General features: G+C 46.2%; 1 protein-coding gene across 1 annotated transcript; it reads left to right on the top strand.

The window, feature by feature from the left end:
- Positions 1 to 6,633: 6,633 nt before the first annotated feature.
- LOC109942682 (uncharacterized) lies at positions 6,634 to 10,397 on the top strand. Its single transcript, XM_020544828.3, has 3 exons — positions 6,634 to 7,050; positions 9,094 to 9,206; positions 10,179 to 10,397. The coding sequence occupies exons 1-3, from the start codon at positions 6,699 to 6,701 to the stop codon at positions 10,341 to 10,343; spliced, it is 630 nt and encodes a 209-aa protein (XP_020400417.2). The 5' UTR covers positions 6,634 to 6,698; the 3' UTR covers positions 10,344 to 10,397.
- Positions 10,398 to 19,496: the final 9,099 nt, after the last annotated feature.

Below are 19,496 nucleotides of genomic sequence, written 5' to 3' on the forward strand. Positions count from 1 at the left end.
TGTCCCCTGCTGGTAGCGCAGCTAGCTGCCTCAGCCGAACCCGCCCTCGTCTAGCTCCTGCAGCTCCTGCCGAGTCCCATGGATGGTCCTCTCTCTCTTCTATGCTGCTGTTCAACGAAGAAGAAAGCCCCTTGCCGTGTCCGTGCGGTTGTAAAAAGAATGGGAAGAAGCTAGCCACATGTGATCCTAAGCTTGGGATCTTCTATGGCTACGTCTGGTGAGACCATAGGTGTGGCCAACCGCTAGCAATAATAATTTGCCGCATCGCTTAAAATCCCCGAAGTGTTAAATATTTGATATATGTTGCGTTATAAATCCAATTCTCTTCGTTCAATTTGCATGAGCTTCGTAATATCGTCACCGACGAGTTAATAATATTATTATATCGTGCCACATTTTTTTAACTAATTAATTGATCATTTGTTTATCCGATGGTTATTAAAGTAGTGACCTAATCAAAACTAATGTATAATTTTAATTTGTGCAAGTATAAATAAACGTTAACATGAGTCATGCCAACCTAAATATTTATTTAGTGGTTTATTTAACATTTGTTCATTGTAAACACGACATCTGTTAATGGTTCCCCGCTCGTCGCGCTGTTCACGCACGTCGTCGCCTTGTTGTAGCGTTTGCGAGTTCACAGCTTGCGATGTAGCCGCGCATTGCTTGCGAGTTGTCGCACGTGCTGCTCGTGCTTTTCGCACTCGCCTCTCGTGCTGTTCGCATATGTGGCGCTCGTTGTCGTCGTGTTGTTCGTGCGTCTAGTTCGTGCGTTATTCGCGTGTTGTCGCGCGTCGTTCACGCGTGTCATGCGTGCTGTTCGCACATGTTGTCACACGTCGTTTGCGTGCGTCGTGTGTGCCATTTATACATGTCGCTCGCCTTGCCGCGTATTGTTCACGCGTATCTCGCTTGTCGATCACGTGTGTCGCACGGCGTCTGCGCGTGATAATAAATTGTTTTAGCTTATAAGCACTCATATTAGTACCGTTAATCCATCAGGTCATATATGTTAGATAATTAACTTAAGGTTCGCTCGACTAATATTTATTAGACTAATATTTCAATTAGATTAAATATGTACTGTTCAACTGCGCTTTTATAATAAATATTAACATGACTAATATTAACTTAACTGCTTTTAATTATTTAATATTGGTTTGGTATAAACGCATCACCTATTTAGTTTTCCTCGTCTGGCACGCGTGTCGTTCCGCACTTGGTGGCGTGCTGGTTGGCGCGACGTTCGCGCTCGTCGCGCGCGCTGTTTCGTGTATCGTCAGCGTGCTACGTCGCGCGTGTCCGCGCGTCGTTTGCACGCTGTCGTGCTGTTTCACGTGTCATAAATTTATCCCGCTTAGAATCTCTCTTTTTTATTAAATTATTTATTTAACTGATAGCCGTTAGTGTAGCAGATTAATTGAACTGGCTGATGTATAATATTTATATTTGACAAAGTTGAACTAAAAGTTATAGCTAATACTTGTTCACCATTAACGCGCCAACTTCCCAACCGTAGCTCCGACTATCGCATTTCTTTTTCCTCGCGTGACCATAGTAACACGCTCTATTTCGTTTTGCATGCTTTATTATGTTCTCCTTGGCATGGTGTAATGTTCTTATGCATATATATGTTTGTTTGCTTGTGCCTGTTTGTCTTCGCTTTGCGTCGCGAACAGAATTGCGATCTGTTTCCGAGCTTCAAGGGATCAAAGATCGAGCGTTGGCGACCAAGAGATCAAGCTTTTTGAGGTCTACAACATTGAACACCCTGAGCATCTGTTTGGTGAAGGCAAGTGTCCTCTGACCCATTATGTCCTATTCACTTATAATTCACTATCCCGCATTACTTAATTGAAACCTAAGGATTGACTAGCTTTATATTTACCTTATCCTTGATGACCTTTTGGGTTATTATGGTTAGCATTTTGCTATTGCCTTAACTTAATCAATGAACATGATGTGACTATTTATGATACGATACTGTTATCCTGATGATATTGATGATCTTGTGATACTCTAGGGGGCTCAGGCTGTTTCCTGAGTACCTCTCCGTAAGGACCTGTTCGTTGAGAGACCACCCAGGATAACAGTGCAACCATGAGGGTGAAATGGGATGCCCTTAGCTAATTAATTAGAGGAACTAGAGGTGTAGTTGCTTCGCTGTCGTGCCGTCAATGGGGTCCAGGCATAGTGCTTGCTCTGTCGAGGCTGGGTGCCGAGGTTCTTTCGTTTTGCTCTTGTTAGTCACCCTCCTACGGGGAGAGGTACTGTGTTTATCAAACTGGAGAAACCTAACGGGCGGCTATGACCTCTAGGGAATCTTTGTAAAGGCTACGTAGTGATACCCTGCCGGACCACCTAGGAAGTGATCAATGGGGAGTCATGATCCCCGGGCAAAATGGGAATCACGGCTCATGGGTAAAGTGTGCGACCTCTGCAGAGGGCAATGAAACTGATATATCAGCCGTGCTCACGGTTATGAGCGGCCTTGGGATCCTCTTTGATTAGAGATACATATGATCTGAGATACAATGGTTATATTTATGGTTTTGGTTCGACTATGATGATGATGTTCCTCGATGAGGAAATGGTTCACGGGTTGGTTATTACTAAAACTTGGCTTCCACTAATAATAAATACCTGACCAACTAAAAGCAACTGCTTTGACCTTAACCCCACATAAAGCTAGTCCACCTCAGCCAAACGGGACATTTGCTGAGTACGTTGATGTGTACTCACCCTTGCTTCCACAAAACACCAGGTTGCCCTTGGTGCAATCTATGCTCAGGTAAAGAAGGCGTCGAGGCGGATCTCCAGGAGTTCCAGGACATCGACGAGTTCGAGGAGTAGGCTAGCGACCTCCCCCAGTCAGCTGCCTGTGGTGGGTTTATTTACGTTGGCTACGTTTCTGTTCTGTGTACTTTGATTATATTATGTAAATGACTCTAGTCTTTCATATTATTACTTATCTTTACTGTTATTTGAAGCATTGTGCTACGATGAGTCATTTATGTAATCGCTGTGTACGTGAATTTCTGATCCTGGCACGTACATGGTTCGCATTCGGTTTACCTTCAAAACCGGGTGTGACATAAGTGGTATCAAAGCCGTGCTGACTGTAGGACCGCTGACCTAGAGTAGCATTGGCCGTTTTAAGGACTTATTGATTATTACTTCATCTCATCCTTGATTTTGCTTCAAAATATTAGTCACCTCGACTAATTCTATGTTGTGCTCCTATATGCCCCCTTGCCAAAAAGTATTTTATTCTAGTATGGTCTATACTTCTCTCAATCTATTAGATCTGATCTCACCCTTGTGCTTGCGTCATCTTTGTAGATGCCTCCTGACCATAACCTTCTTGTCTTTTTGGGATTCTTTTCTCTTTCGTCATTAAATTGCTACTATCTAGCAAACTCTAGTCCTTTGGTATTGACATGCTTGTATTCCTTTAGTACTCTTGTTTCAAGTACTTACCTCTGAATTTCTACTGCCTACTTAAACACTTCAGTTTATATGTCCATGATCATCCTGTCTTTTGAGACCCTTTCCTATTCTGTTGTTAAGTTGCTATCTTTCGGCAATTCGTACTCCCTTGGTCTTGGTATGCTCGCACCTTCGTAATCTTGCATACTCTTACTTTTTATATAAATGCTTACCTTTGTACCCCAATGTTTGTTTAACATTTCAGTTTACATACTCTTGACCACCTTTGTTTCTTCATGATCCATGAGCGATCGTTCCATTCCTCACATCCTTAATGATCTCATCGTTTCCATATAACTTCCCTCGGTAATGTTTTATTTTACTTCAACCATTCTATTGGAACCTTACCTACCTTACTCGTGATTGTTTTCTCCATTTCGCCATTTTGTGAGTCTTGCCTTAACTCCATCCTTTCTTATGCTCTTCATTATTACCACCTTTACCCTTGACACTTCTATATATTGCATTGATGTTCATCTTATACCTACCCTTTAAAATCTCCTCTCTTCCATCTCAATCTGAGAGTTGTAACTTACCAACTTTTTTCCTTGGTCGTATCCTCTTCTTTGTCACCTGCGAGTTTTTAACTCTATCCTCTGTTGTGTTTTGTTTGATATTTCCTTTACCCTTCTCATCACTCTATCCTACCTTGTGATTACGTTATGTCTGTTATCTAAAATCTCCAATCTCCTATCTCAATGTGAGAGCAGTGTTTTACTTACCTCACCCTTGGCTATATCCTCTTCTTTACCGCGTGTAAGCTTGGGCACAACTCTATTCTTTGTTGTACTCATACCACTGGCTCTCTAATGCCTTCATCTTTTCTCTCATACCCTTGTCTGTTGTCGCCTTTGACCCTTGCAATATTGAGGTCTTCTACCTAAATGTTTACTTTGAACCCATTCTTTAAAAGTCTCCCCTTTCTTTCAACCCAGTTTGAGAGATGTGAGTTACCTATCTCTCCCTTGATTTCTTTTCACTTCTTATCACCTTACAAGTTTTGTCTTAATTCCATCCTTTGCTGTGTGTTTTATTTGCTATCACCATTACCTTGTCATCCATCGGTCTTGCCTTGATACTTATCTTTATTATTGCTCTTTGAAAAAAAATCTCCTCTCTTCCACCTCAATTTGAGAGTGGCAGTTTACCTATCTGGCCCATGGACGTACCCTCTCCCTTTCCATTTTCAGGTCTTGTCTTAACTCCATCCTTTGTGGTATTTATATTCTTGGTTCTTATGCACATTTACCTCCTCTCCTACATCCTTGTCTGTTATCACCTTTAAACCCTCGTGATACATATGCCCTTGCCACATGCCTACTTTGAACCTACCCTTTAAAGCCACCTATTTTTCATCGCCGTTTTAGGATAATGCCTCACCTACTTCACCATTGATTGCTTCCCCTTCTTTGATGCCTCACAAGTTTTGTCTAAAATACATCCTTGGTTGTCTTGGTCTGTTATCACCTTAACCCTTGTCATCCCTTGATCTTTACCATGATGCTTATCTTGCACCTGCATTTTAAAGCCTCCTCTCCCATTTCATTTCAAGAGTGTTGTCTTACCCATCTCGCTCTTATTCGTTTCCTCTTCCTGTGTCGCATTGCAAGTCTTAGCTTTTGTTTGATATCACCCTTACCTTTGTAATCACTAGATCTTGCCTTGATGCTTATCTCAGGTCTACTTTTTGAAATCTCCCCTTTTCTATCTCAACTCGAGAGTAGTGTTTTGCCCACTATGCCATTGGTTGTATCCTTTTACTGGTCGCTTACAATGCTAGCTTTAACTCCATACTTTATGGTGCTCGTGCCCCTATCTTGCACGTATTGTTCTTCTCCTCTTCCTTTGACAACCTTAGAAAGTAGTTATTCCCTCTTCAAGAAAGACCACCATCTAACTAACATTAACGCGTAGCAACGAGATGTTTGTTGTTGTATGCTTGTATTGTTTGTCTTTGTGTTATGACCGATTTGCCTCTTTGATGTGTTGTGGCCCTTGGTCCGCAATGGCATCAATTCACTAGGTGAGTGCCATAGAGTTAGGTAGTTGGGTGCTTCCCCTTTTCTCTCTTTAATCCATCTATGCTTACCTTTTCTATCTATATATTCTATCTACTTGCATCGTCCGGTTGGTATCCTCCAACCTCTCTTAATCAGTCAAGATCAGAGTCGGCAGCATCTTCATCAAGTGTGTATCAACGCTCCTGTTAAGGGGGTTAGCCGCTAACCCCAATGAAGACAATGCGATCAACATCAGCCAACAAGATTAAAGTGGTGCAGCGAAAGCGTGTGTGGGTCCTAACCCATAGGTCCAAGGGACCCTCAAGAATTATATCAATCGATCTCGAGCATCTGATGGTCAAAGGAACCAATTCACAAGCTAAGCTTGCAGAGTCAAAGTCAACTCAAGGAAGTCGTGGACAACCTAGGAACCACCCTTGTCGTTCTTGCTAGCCTCTTCTTGAATCTCGGGGGCGAGATTCTGTTAAGGGGGTTAGATTCGTAACACCCTGGATTTTGGGGTATAAAAATTTCTTTGATCTATACTCAAAATTCAGGTGTTACCTTTTCTTTTCCTCTTTTTTTTATTTAAATAGGGAGTTTACATGAAATTTACAAGTGCTATTTTAAATAAATATGTGTATTGCATTTCGTGTCGAAGCACATTTTCTCTCTGTTTGCTAAAATGATCTTGGCGGTGTCCACGCTCTGAAGAAGGAAAAACTATCGAATTAAATTATCTGGGCATGATCTAATATAAATAAATATATTCATATAAACATATATGTATATTCATATCTAAATCAAAAAAAAGAAAACAAATTTCTTTTTCTCCTCACCCCACTCACGTAACCGGCCTGGCCGCAGCCATCGCGCATGGCGGCATGCACAGCGTGCGCATTCAGTGCCTCTCCCATGCACGAACTACCCCTCCACTCCCTTGGTCAAAGAAGCCAAAAGCAGGCATCGCATGCAGCCTGGCCCGCCAGCCCACGCGCGTGTGCTCAGTCGCGAGGACGCCAGGCGAGCCGCGCACGCCAACTGCCCATGCCGCCCGTACCTCTGCCCCAGCATGTCCCAGCGCAACGTGGCCCAGGCACCCCGCTCGGCCCAGCCGGCCACTTGATGCCACGCGTGCCCCTTTAGCGCGAGCAGCACACGCCCAAGCGGCAGCGCACAGCTGCGCCGTGGCCGTGCATTTGCTCCATGGCTATTTTGCTGCGACGAGGGGTCGCCTGTCATCTTTGCCCCTATCCTGTAACTGCTTCCCCGCGCACACACAAAAAACCGCCCAGCCGCGCTTCTGCCGCTGCCCCGCTCGGCCAGCTCACGCCCACGTCGCCTCCTCTCTCACCAATATCCGCCGCGCTTGCCGCATGTCGAGTCTCCCCGAGCAGATCGCCGTTGTCCCTGCACCAAGCACACCGGAGAACTGACGTCGGCCACGAACCTCCGTCCCAAGAATTGCGGCTCTTGGGAACTGCCGTGTTCACTCCCCGCCGCGCCGGAGCTCCGTTAAGCCGTTGCCGCGACATTCTCCGTCGAGATCCGTTTCGAGGTGAGAAAATATCATGCGTCGTTTGATTTCTTTTCTCGGACCTCGTCTTGATGTTGATCTGCTATCACTCACCCCAACGCCGCGCTGCTGTCTGCTACCCTGCCTTGCCCGCTATGCCACCGTGTTGTAGAGATGTAGCCGTGCCGGCCATGGCCGTCAGCCGTCGTGCATCAACACAGCGCTTGCCGAGCCTCACCGTTGCTGCTCCGCAGGTCGCCACGCATGCTCGTGATAGTGTCCCCTCCCACCGGCATCGCCTCGCCCCCTGGCCTCCACTTCCCAGCGCGACAGGATCCATCCCACCCCTGTGCAGTGCTCGTGCGTCCAGCCATGGGCAGGCGCGATGACGCCTGGGCGTGTGTGTCCCCTGCTGGTAGCGCAGCTAGCTGCCTCAGCCGAACCCGCCCTCGTCTAGCTCCTGCAGCTCCTGCCGAGTCCCATGGATGGTCCTCTCTCTCTTCTATGCTGCTGTTCAACGAAGAAGAAAGCCCCTTGCCGTGTCCGTGCGGTTGTAAAAAGAATGGGAAGAAGCTAGCCACATGTGATCCTAAGCTTGGGATCTTCTATGGCTACGTCTGGTGAGACCATAGGTGTGGCCAACCGCTAGCAATAATAATTAGCCTCATCGCTTAAAATCCCCGAAGTGTTAAATATTTGATATATGTTGCGTTATAAATCCAATTCTCTTCGTTCAATTTGCATGAGCTTCGTAATATCGTCACCGACGAGTTAATAATATTATTATATCGTGCCACATTTTTTTAACTAATTAATTGATCATTTGTTTATCCGATGGTTATTAAAGTAGTGACCTAATCAAAACTAATGTATAATTTTAATTTGCGCAAGTATAAATAAACGTTAACATGAGTCATGCCAACCTAAATATTTATTTAGTGGTTTATTTAACATTTGTTCATTGTAAACACGACATCTGTTAATGGTTCCCCGCTCGTCGCGCTGTTCACGCACGTCGTCGCCTTGTTGTAGCGTTTGCGAGTTCACAGCTTGCGATGTAGCCGCGCATTGCTTGCGAGTTGTCGCACGTGCTGCTCGTGCTTTTCGCACTCGCCTCTCGTGTTGTTCGCATATGTGGCGCTCGTTGTCGTCGTGTTGTTCGTGCGTCTAGTTCGTGCGTTATTCGCGTGTTGTCGCGCGTCGTTCACGCGTGTCATGCGTGCTGTTCGCACACGTTGTCACACGTCGTTTGCGTGCGTCGTGTGTGCCATTTATACATGTCGCTCTCCTTGCCGCGCATTGTTCACGCGTATCTCGCTTGTCGATCACGTGTGTCGCACGACGTCTGCGCGTGATAATAAATTGTTTTAGCTTATAAGCACTCATGTTAGTACCGTTAATCCATCAGGTCATATATGTTAGATAATTAACTTAAGGTTCGCTCGACTAATATTTATTAGACTAATATTTCAATTAGATTAAATATGTACTGTTCAACTGCGCTTTTATAATAAATATTAACATGACTAATATTAACTTAACTGCTTTTAATTATTTAATATTGGTTTGGTATAAACGCATCACCTATTTAGTTTTCCTCGTCTGGCACGCGTGTCGTTTCGCACTTGGTGGCGTGCTGGTTGGCGCGACGTTCGCGCTCGTCGCGCGCGCTGTTTCGTGTATCGTCAGCGTGCTATGTCGCGCGTGTCCGCGCGTCGTTTGCACGCTGTCGTGCTGTTTCACGTGTCATAAATTCATCCCGCTTAGAATCTCTCTTTTTAATTAAATTATTTATTTAACTGATAGCCGTTAGTGTAGCAGATTAATTGAACTGGCTGATGTATAATATTTATATTTGACAAAGTTGAACTAAAAGTTATAGCTAATACTTGTTCAACGTTAACGCGCCAACTTCCCAACCGTAGCTCCGACTATCGCATTTCTTTTTCCTCGCGTGACCGTAGTAACACACTCTATTTCGTTTTGCATGCTTTATTATGTTCTCCTTGGCATGGTGTAATGTTCTTATGCATATATATGTTTGTTTGCTTGTGCCTGTTTGTCTTCGCTTTGCGTCGCGAACAGAATTGCGATCTGTTTCCGAGCTTCAAGGGATCAAAGATCGAGCGTTGGCGACCAAGAGATCAAGCTTTTTGAGGTCTACAACATTGAACACCCTGAGCATCTGTTTGGTGAAGGCAAGTGTCTTCTGACCCATTATGTCCTATTCACTTATAATTCACTATCCCGCATTACTTAATTGAAACCTAAGGATTGACTAGCTTTATATTTACCTTATCCTTGATGACCTTTTGGGTTATTATGGTTAGCATTTTGCTATTGCCTTAACTTAATCAATGAACATGATGTGACTATTTATGATACGATACTGTTATCCTGATGATATTGATGATCTTGTGATACTCTAGGGGGCTCAGGCTGTTTCCTGAGTACCTCTCCGTAAGGACCTGTTCGTTGAGAGACCACCCGGGATAACAGTGCAACCATGAGGGTGAAATGGGATGCCCTTAGCTAATTAATTAGAGGAACTAGAGGTGCAGTTGCTTCGCCGTCGTGCTGTCAATGGGGTCCAGGCACAGTGCTTGCTCTGCCGAGGCTGGGTGCCGAGGTTCTTTCGTTTTGCTCTTGTTAGTCACCCTCCTGTGGGGAGAAGTACTGTGTTTATCAAACTGGAGAAACCTAACGGGCGGCTATGACCTCTAGGGAATCTTTGTAAAGGCTACGTAGTGATACCCTGCCGGACCACCTAGGAAGTGATCAATGGGGAGTCATGATCCCCGGGCAAAATGGGAATCACGGCTCATGGGTAAAGTGTGCGACCTCTGCAGAGGGTAATGAAACTGATATATCAGCCATGCTCACGGTTATGAGCGGCCTTGGGATCCTCTTTGATTAGAGATACATATGATTTGAGATACAATGGTTATATTTATGGTTTTGGTTCGACTATGATGATGATGTTCCTCGATGAGGAAATGGTTCACGGGTTGGTTATTACTAAAACTTGGCTTCCACTAATAATAAATACCTGACCAACTAAAAGCAACTGCTTTGACCTTAACCCCACATAAAGCTAGTCCACCTCAGCCAAACGGGACATTTGCTGAGTACGTTGATGTGTACTCACCCTTGCTTTCACAAAACACCAGGTTGCCTTTGGTGCAATCTATGCTCAGGTAAAGAAGGCGTCGAGGCGGATCTCCAGGAGTTCCAGGACATCGACGAGTTCGAGGAGTAGGCTAGCGACCTCCCCCAGTCAGCTGCCTGTGGTGGGTTTATTTACGTTGGCTACGTTTCTGTTCTGTGTACTTTGATTATATTATGTAAATGACTCTAGTCTTTCATATTATTACTTATCTTTACTGTTATTCGAAGCATTGTGCTACGATGAGTCATTTATGTAATCGCTGTGTACGTGAATTTCTGATCCTGGCACGTACATGGTTCGCATTCGGTTTACCTTCAAAACCGGGTGTGACAGGAGCTCTTACAAGAAATACACTCGGGGGCTTGCGGTCATCACGCGGCGCCCCGAGCCCTTGTTGGAAACGCCTTCCGACAATGTTTCTACTGGCCGACCGCGGTGGCCTATGCCACTAGAATTGTCTGCACCTGCCAGGGGTGTCAATTCTACGCAAGGCAGACCCACCTGCCCACTCAGGCTCTACAGACGATACCCATCACCTGGCTATTTGCTGTGTGGGGTCTGGACCTCGTCGGCCCCTTGCAGAAGGCACCCGGGGGCTACACGCACCTGCTAGTCGCCATCGACAAATTCTCCAAGTGGATCGAGGTCCGACCCCTAAACAGCATCAGATCCGAGCAGGCGGTGGCGTTCTTCACCAACATCGTCCATCGCTTTGGGGTCCCGAACTCCATCATCACCGACAACGGCACCCAGTTCACCGGCAGAAAGTTCCTGGACTTCTGCGAGGATCACCACATCCGGGTGGACTGGGCCGCCGTGGCTCACCCCATGACGAATGGGCAAGTAGAGCGTGCCAACGGCATGATTCTGCAAGGACTCAAGCCGCGGATCTACAACGACCTCAACAAGTTCGGCAAGTGATGGATGAAGGAGCTCCCCTCGGTGGTTTGGAGCCTGAGGACAACGCCGAGCCGAGCCATGGGCTTCACACCGTTCTTTCTAGTCTATGGGGCCGAAGCCATCTTGCCCATAGACTTAGAATACGGTTCCCCGAGGACGAGGGCCTACGACGACCAAAGCAATCGAGCTAACCGCGAAGACTCACTGGACCAGCTGAAAGAGGCTCGGGACATGGCCTTACTACACTTGGCGCGGTATCAGCAGTCCCTGCGACGCTACCACGCCCGAGGGGTTCGGTCCCGAGACCTCCAGGTGGGCGACAAGACGCCCGAGGGCGGCACAAGCTCACGCCTCCCTGGGAAGGGTCGTTCGTCATCGCCAAAGTTCTGAAGCCCGGAACGTACAAGCTGGCCAACAGTCAAGGCGAGGTCTACAGCAACGCTTGGAACATCCGACAGCTACGTCGCTTCTACCCTTAAGATGCTTTCAAGTCATTCATACACCTCGTTCACACACAAAGTCTAACCATCAAGGAAGGGTCAGCCTTGCCTCGGCAAAGCCCGACCCTCCCTCGGGGGCTAGAAGGGGGAACCCCCTCCGCGTCAAAATTTTCCTCGGAAAAGATCTTTTCTGCCAAGACGTCTTTCGTGCTTTTCGACTACTTCGAAAGTGGGATCCTGAAAACGACGAAGTACACGTAAGCAGCCAAGGCTGACCGAGCCGAGGGACTCCTACGCCTCCGGGATACGGATACCTCACTCATCACCTTCTGCGATAAGTAACTCACGCTCGGATAAGTGATTCCGCGGACTAAACAAGTCTTCACGCTCGAAAACTCTTCTGCCGAAACGATTTTTCGGGCCTTCTCGACTATATCGATGGCAGAATCCTATGGATGAGTAAGAGTACACGTAAGCGGCAAGGCCGACCGAGCCGAGGGACTCCTACGCCTCCGGGATACGGATACCTCACTCATCACCTTCCGTGAAAAGTAACTCTCGCTCGGACAAACAATTCTGTTACCGATAAATAAGTCCAGATACTCAAAACAGGAGGAAAAGAAACGTAGCTTTACAACACGATGACAGTATGTTTGGGCCTCGGCGGCCGCAGAAAACATACGCACACTACAAGATAAACCGATCCTGCAGGCTTGGACCTTGACGGAGGGGGAGCAGCAGCACCCTCGGCGTCAACTACACCTTCGGCGAAGCCCAACCGAGCCTCGGACGGCAACGCGGTCGGAGGATCTCCACTCCGAAGGACGACGTCAGCACCGTGCCCGGGCCATCGCCGCCAGGGTCTTCTCCAGGAATCCGGCCCGAGCAGACAGCTCGGCCGGCCACCCCGAAGCCTCAGCCAGCTGTCCTCCGAGGACACCAGCCTGACTCATGGCCTCGACAACTCGACTCCGGCGTCGGTCCCGCCAGTGGACGGCCCGGCCAGGCTCCGGCCGACGAAGTCTTCTTTTTGAGCCAACTCTGCCTCTGTCCATGCTGACACCGCTGCCTCCGGCTTCGGCTCATCGAAGAGCGGCCGAGGGTTCCTATAACTAAGCAAGAGAAGCCTCGGGCGGCAAGGCCGACCGAGCCGAGGGACTCCTACGCCTCCGGGATACGGATACCTCACTTGTCACCTTCACACGAGGCAACTCGCACTTGGTTAAGCGGTTCAGTTAGCCAACAGGCGAGTCCTAGTGCTCGAAATAAGGAAAAACACAGCTCCGTGCCGAAAATACATACATGTTCAGGCCCCGACAGCCACAATGAACAGACACCGACACTCAAGGTGCCATTACAAATGGAACTTCGGTTCCGCCTCCGCGGGCACGAACAACCCCCCACATTGGAGGGCCCGTGTAACACCCCTGGTGTTACTGTAACTAAAACTTGAGCATGGCATCATAGCATTGGCATTGCATATGTTTGACACACCTAGAGTGCATTCACTAGGCAAAAATTTCAAACAAGTTGTGTTGTTCAAAGTGTTTTGCAAAAAGAACCCTGGTTAAAGGACTTAACCCTAAATAGTGGTTAAAGGGGTAAAACTTAACCCAAGTTGAGAAAACCTAAAAGCTTTAGGGTAAAAGTCATAAAATGACCCTAACTATAAGCTTGAATCACATTTATACCCCTGGGATGCCAGAAACCCTAATTGGAACCCTGGAAAACCCTAAAACTAAACTCTAGGGGCCTATGTGCAAAATTAGCCCACTTTTGGGTTAAAGTGCAAAAACCAAGCCAAATAGGTTTCTTAAGTCCTTGGGTTCACAAATATGTGGACTTCAAAGCCAAACCCTGAGTTTTGGACTTATTTGCAAAAGAGCCTTATTTGAACTCTTTGGATTAAGTCTGAAATTCAGTGTATTGTGCCCATCTTTGAGACCTTGTAACTTCTAAACAAAAGGGTTTTTGCCCTAGGTCGCCACATCAAAGTTGAAGACCAATTATAGGAGAACAACTTTGCTAAAGAGTGTGAGCTTAGTTGTTATGAGAAATTTAGAGAAAAACCCAATCAAAAAACTGGCTGTCAGGCTGTTTGATCTGAAATTCAGAATAGCAGATGACTGACATCAACTTTCAGCTCAAATTCGAGCATGATCCAGTGCTCAAATGTGTTCAAGTCCTATAGTCGAATTGTAGATGGTACATTACTCTACAATTTTGTTTGAGAAAGGCAATCGAGTTGCTGCACAAAATTGGGAATATATAACCCTGCAAAACACGCTGTCAGGTGCTCTGATATGGGTGTTCTGATGGTACAGTAACCCGAACAGATTTGATCGCCAGCGTGACAAACCTCCACCGCCGGTGACCTCCCCGCGTCAAAATTCGTGCCGCCGCCGCCCGGATTCATGCACGGTGGGGGATGGATAACGCCGGGAAAAGGATGACTCATACGTGGCACCCTCTCCCGGGCCCAGCCGGAGTTACTCACCGGCGACCACCGTGACTCAGGGAGCTCTCGCCGCGCTGTCACACATGCCGTGATTTCCTCGCTGTGCCTCCTACCAACGTGTTATGCATGCGCTTGCGATGTTATCCGTGGCCGGAGGTCGACTGTTGGGTCGCCGTGGCTATAAATAGCACGGTGGTCCACGGCGAGGTGTTTTCCTCTTTACCAGCACACCCATCGCAATCCAAAATTCGCCGTGTCTCCTCTCCCACTCTCCAAATTGGTTGTACACGGGGAATCAGGGGTCCTTTACGACCGTGTAGCCAAAATCCCATCCCTTAATTTCACTCGTGGACGCCACGGCACGATTTTTCCCCAATTCCGTCCGCCGCACCGTGAGGAATAGCCCTCCCGTGGCCAGCCTGTTCTGGTGAGTCGCCATTCAATTCATGTGTTGTTTCCGAATCTCTCCATGCTTGTGAAGCTCTCGGTGACGTCCGTTTGCTCAGTTCGGCCATGGTTGTGTGGGAACGTGAGCTCGATGCCCCGGTTTCCGCCCTGAGCGTGGGCAGAACATTTTCTTGGAGCGCCATCCGCAATTGAGGACCGTTCTTAGGTCACCTTAGGTCCGTAAAGCCTCTCCGACAGTTAGTTTGAACAATCGTCACCGATCATGGCCGGTACAAACCTTGTCCGTGATGAACGAACAACGCGGCGTGGTCAGGGGTAATCGCGGGGAAGAAACAGAAACCGGAGGGCCTTTCTGCGAAGTGTCAGCGACTCCTGAAAATAGTGTTTAGGCTCATTTCAGATTAGCCAGAACGCCGAGGGCCTATCCGCAAAACTAACAGAGCGCGCGCAGGCGCGAGCGCGCTGTCCTCTCTGTACTGGGCTGCTTGGGCCGAATTCAGCCCAGAATTGTTACAAGTTTTCCCTTTTCTTTTTATCCCAGAGTTAAAACAATTCTAGAAAAAGGTAGAAAAATCCTAAAAATATGAGACCAAATTTCCTAGGCTTGTTATTTTCCATAGTATTTAATAAAAATAGTTTTATGATTTTTAGTTTGAACAAAGAATTTTAGGGTATTTAAAATAGCCTAAACCATTGGTTCTGGATTTTTAGAAAATAAATAATAAGTCCAAAATTTCCCAAACTTTTTATGTGAACTTAAACCAATATTTAGAAGCCTTGGGTAGAATTTGAGTTGATTTGGACCTTGTTTGATCACTAAATCCCAAAACACCCCCCTGCCCTATGAACTCCTTTACTGACTCCGGAAACCCTAGGTTCTCGGAGTACCGTGAAGGAAAGTTGTACTCAAGACTTAGATAATAAGTTTATATTATCTTTGCATCCTCATGAGCATCCCATGACATTCATTCTTATATATATATACCTATATGGTTATATTTAGAGAACGAAGGAGAGAGTGAAGTAACTGAAGAGAAGACACCACCACCACCTTTGGAATCTCGGGCAAGGACTTGGCTCTACTTCGACAACTGCAAGTCCGAGCCTGACCCACCTACTAACGAAGGCAAGCCCCGGTGCATTTGCCACCTTCCTTGATGTTTTTAAAATCCTTCTCACTTGATTGCTGCATTAGGTGATAGGAGTTGATTGCTAAAACAATTCCTGCATTACCTTCCTTGATCTTGATTACCCTCCTTGAAACCCTGTTTTTACAAAAGGTTTTACTATGCTTAGTATTGCTTAGAAAAACAAAAGGATTTGTTTTACAAAAGATGTTTGGCAAAGTGGGAGGGTTGTTTTCGAAAATAAAACTTGATGGTGAATCCATCATGGCCATGATGGATTCAACATCGGAAAAGATGTACCTCTGCCAGGTACCAAGTTTTTGGGTTAAAAAGATTAAGCTGAGACCGGGCGGGTGACTTGCACGAGAAAGAGAGTCTCGGTGTAGTGTCTCCGTCTGAGTCGATTAAGGACCGTCTCGATGTAGGCTTGATGATCGAGGACCCTTTAACTGGTCACATGCCTCGTCATGGGTAAGCCTTGCCTCGGGCAGACTAAGGCCGGAATAAGACAACACGAGATGGGCGTGGAGCGGTGGCGAGAGTAGCGTGTACCCTCCGTGGCAAGAGGCTGGACGGTGGTGTAGCTGTGCTCTCGGTCTGCGTGAACCTGATCCGGTCTTAAGAACCCCGGTGGCGGGTTGACATATGCAAGGGTTAAGTGCTACATATGTCGTGTGATTGGAGATCCTCAGCTGAGTATAATCGATTCGGATCGCCGTACCTTCGCGGTTATGAAGACTTGGTCACTGCCCTACACGTAGCATTCCACTAAAGATGATGGGTTTTTGGTTAAGAAATTGGCTAGTGCAGGACCAGTGATTGAACTAGGGTAGAAAGAACTCTAGTGCAGGTAATTTTACCTAACTTGACAAATAAAATTGAATTTTTAAGGATCCATTTTAGTAAGCATTTCTGCAAAACAGAGTCTTTGAATATTGAAAAGCCTTACCTTGACTCCCATATAACCAGCATACCCTTGAGAGTCTTTTCTTTAGTCGGGTAAGACTTGCTGAGTATTCCAAACTCAGGGTTTATCCCTTCGTTGTTTTTAGGTGAGGAAGTAGCAGACTTTTGCTGCTTCTGTGCTAAGGTGGTTCCCAACAAGGAAAACCAAGACTGAAGTGCGGGAGGACTCGGTCCTCCATCTAGGATCTTTTGTTTTTTGTCTTTCAGGAGAAGTTGGTGTCTCCCTGGTTTGTATAATATTACTCCTATGCACTCACTTTTGGGCTGGTCTGTAATAATATAACTCAAGCTTACTTTTGAAATAAATGTAAAGTTTATGTAATTCGCTTCCGCATTTCTTTATCTCCGATGGCCTGTAATGTCTACAAGATGGGTGAGACGTTCCTGGTGAGGTAAGGAAAGATACCGAACTTGTCAAGTAGTTCAGGGGCACCTACAGGGTTGTCTGATGTCCGTTGGACAAGGACAACTGTAGGTGGGCCTAATTACTTGGGAGGTTCCGTCACAGCTGGTATCGGAGCGTAGCCCTTCTTTGCAGATATTATGAGGCATCTTCAAAAGAATTTTCAAAAGTCTTACCTAAAAATTCTTTTCTCTTCTTACCTAAGTATTCTGAAGAGTTTATCTTAAAGACCAGATAGGAAGAGTGCAATGTATAGAAGGTTGAATCGACTAAGGTTGATTCTGTACTTACACATGCATCATGCTAAGTACTATATTAATAAAATTTCCCCCTTAGAGAAATGCTGTCGCGCACCAGAAAGACCGCGCGCAAATCTACTAGACCCACTGGCGTACCCTGTCATTAACTTACTCCAAGACATGAAGAAAGTAGCAGTGGTAGCAACGATCCTATCGGGATCTGGAAGCACAAGTTGAACTGCTTCAATCAGAACTCCGTCACAGGAATGATCTATGGGTCGTGGATGTAGCCATCCGCTACTTGCAAGACCAACTCGCGAAACGAGATTTAGCACTCGATTGGGTGGTTAACTCTCGTTTACCCGTCTGGGCTAAGGAAGCCAAAGCTCGAGCCCGTGTGGAGGAGCTTAGCTTAGCCATGGATAACTTGCAGGTCTGTTGTAATGCACTACATGAAGAAGTGCATGTGTTGTATTCACAACTGCACCCGAACGTCCCTGCGAATCTTGTCGGGACAGAAGCCGGACCTTCTCATGTAGCGGGAGAAGCACGTGATGGTGAACCGGACCTTTTCAGGCCCCCTCCCTCTATGAAGTTGGTTAACGAATGGTCTTCTACGCCCGACAGTAAAGCTACCAAAAGCGAAAAGAAGTGGCTTATCAGGTGCCCTTAACATTGGCCAGACAGGACTTTCCTACTAATATGATTGTTCTGAAAAGCCAAGACATGGATGTCATCTTGGGCATGAACTGGTTAGCCCAGCAAAAAAGCAATTCTCAACCTTGATCCGAGAGCCATCAGGTTGAGTTATGACCAATAGAGAGTTGATGACTTGGTTGCCTAAACCCAAGAATTAGGCTTTAGTGGACCATGACCCGACCCAAAGTCGAATTTTCCGTTATCATTCTATGACCACACCCGTACAAGTAAATGCCTAGATAATTTCTTTATCGGACCTAGAGTATACCTAGACTTCAAACAAGGATCTCAAGTCGTGCCTCCTTTTAGAGCCATTCTCTTGATCAGCTGATGCAGGTTGAAGTCTCTAGTATAGCTGGCCTCTCCTTGTGGATCGTCAGGTTACTTTATTAACCCAACCTAGGAAAGACATGTCCGACCATTTCCTTGAATTTGATGCCTTTGGTTTCTTCATATCTATCGAAGGCATACCAACTTAAGCCTTGACCTTGTGATCTCTGCGATGGGCATAGAAATATGATTGGGCTGAATTAACAGTCTCCCATCGTACTCCTTCTATCAAGTTTAGATTATGGCCATGCCTTGGGCCATGATCTATTTGGCTCCTTACTTGTGACCATCTTTATTAGTGGAGTATTTCGTTGTGTATAATCACCCTTGCTCAATCTATTGGTGACATGGTTAAGAACTTATGGTACCGCGGCGAAGCTGAGAGCCTCCTATGAATGTGCACCCAGGATTTTGCTGCTTGGCGCATGTCGGTATCGAGGTCTCTAGTCATGATCCATTATGGAATTACACTGATGTGTTGTCTTCCATTGACCTTTCCTTGAAACACTCTCTATGTTGTCTTGAAGAGATCAAGCAACATCTGTCATTTCCATTGGATCAAAAGGGCATACCACTTTCATGTGTGGTCTTATTTCTTTTGATCTTGGTAGTGACTACTCACACAAGTTCCCTTTGCATCCTTTGTGTAAAGGGGAAGCCTTGGAGCTTTTTAGTGTAAGAAAACAACTAATTAGCTCTCAAATTGGAGATTGACTTTCCCCTGCTGCTGAAATGCAGGAGTTTGTTCATTCGCTTTCCTAATTAATCTATGTATTCCCTAACCAAGTGGATAATTCATCTCGCTTGAAGAAACGGATGAACAACCTGACCAAATGGATTTCTATCCAAATGCATGACCTTTGGCTTGCAAATGTGAACTCTCAACCCTTGGCTTACCGATGGTACTGAGAGGACTTGCTCAATGTCAAAGTAGTTCAACAAGTTGGTTTCACTAACGTGCAACTGCCTGGTGAACGAAGGTTGAGTTTAGAGATCGTTTTATCGAGTTGTCTAAGCTCATTTTTGTACAACCCCTCTTAAGGAAGAATTTTCAAGAATCGAGATTAAGTCGGTCAATAACCACCTAACCATCGCTCTAGTCGTGCCTCGATTGCCTCATATATGCTTTTCCAGCATAAGTGATTGGGTCGAGCCATGTCTAGTGCCCGATAAAATGGACTAGTTGCAAAGTCCGCATTTTTAGATCCCTCCACTGGTGATTTTTCTTGAATCAATATCACCTTTCGTGAATTTGGATTCCCTGGCTAACATGAGTTGACCGTGATGTTACTCGACATTCACACTCGTCTCGTGTGCTATGAACTCACTGTAACCACTTGTTGGTAAAC

Source organism: Zea mays, chromosome 9 (assembly GCF_902167145.1).
Source record: "Zea mays cultivar B73 chromosome 9, Zm-B73-REFERENCE-NAM-5.0, whole genome shotgun sequence".
Taxonomy (NCBI): domain Eukaryota; kingdom Viridiplantae; phylum Streptophyta; class Magnoliopsida; order Poales; family Poaceae; genus Zea; species Zea mays.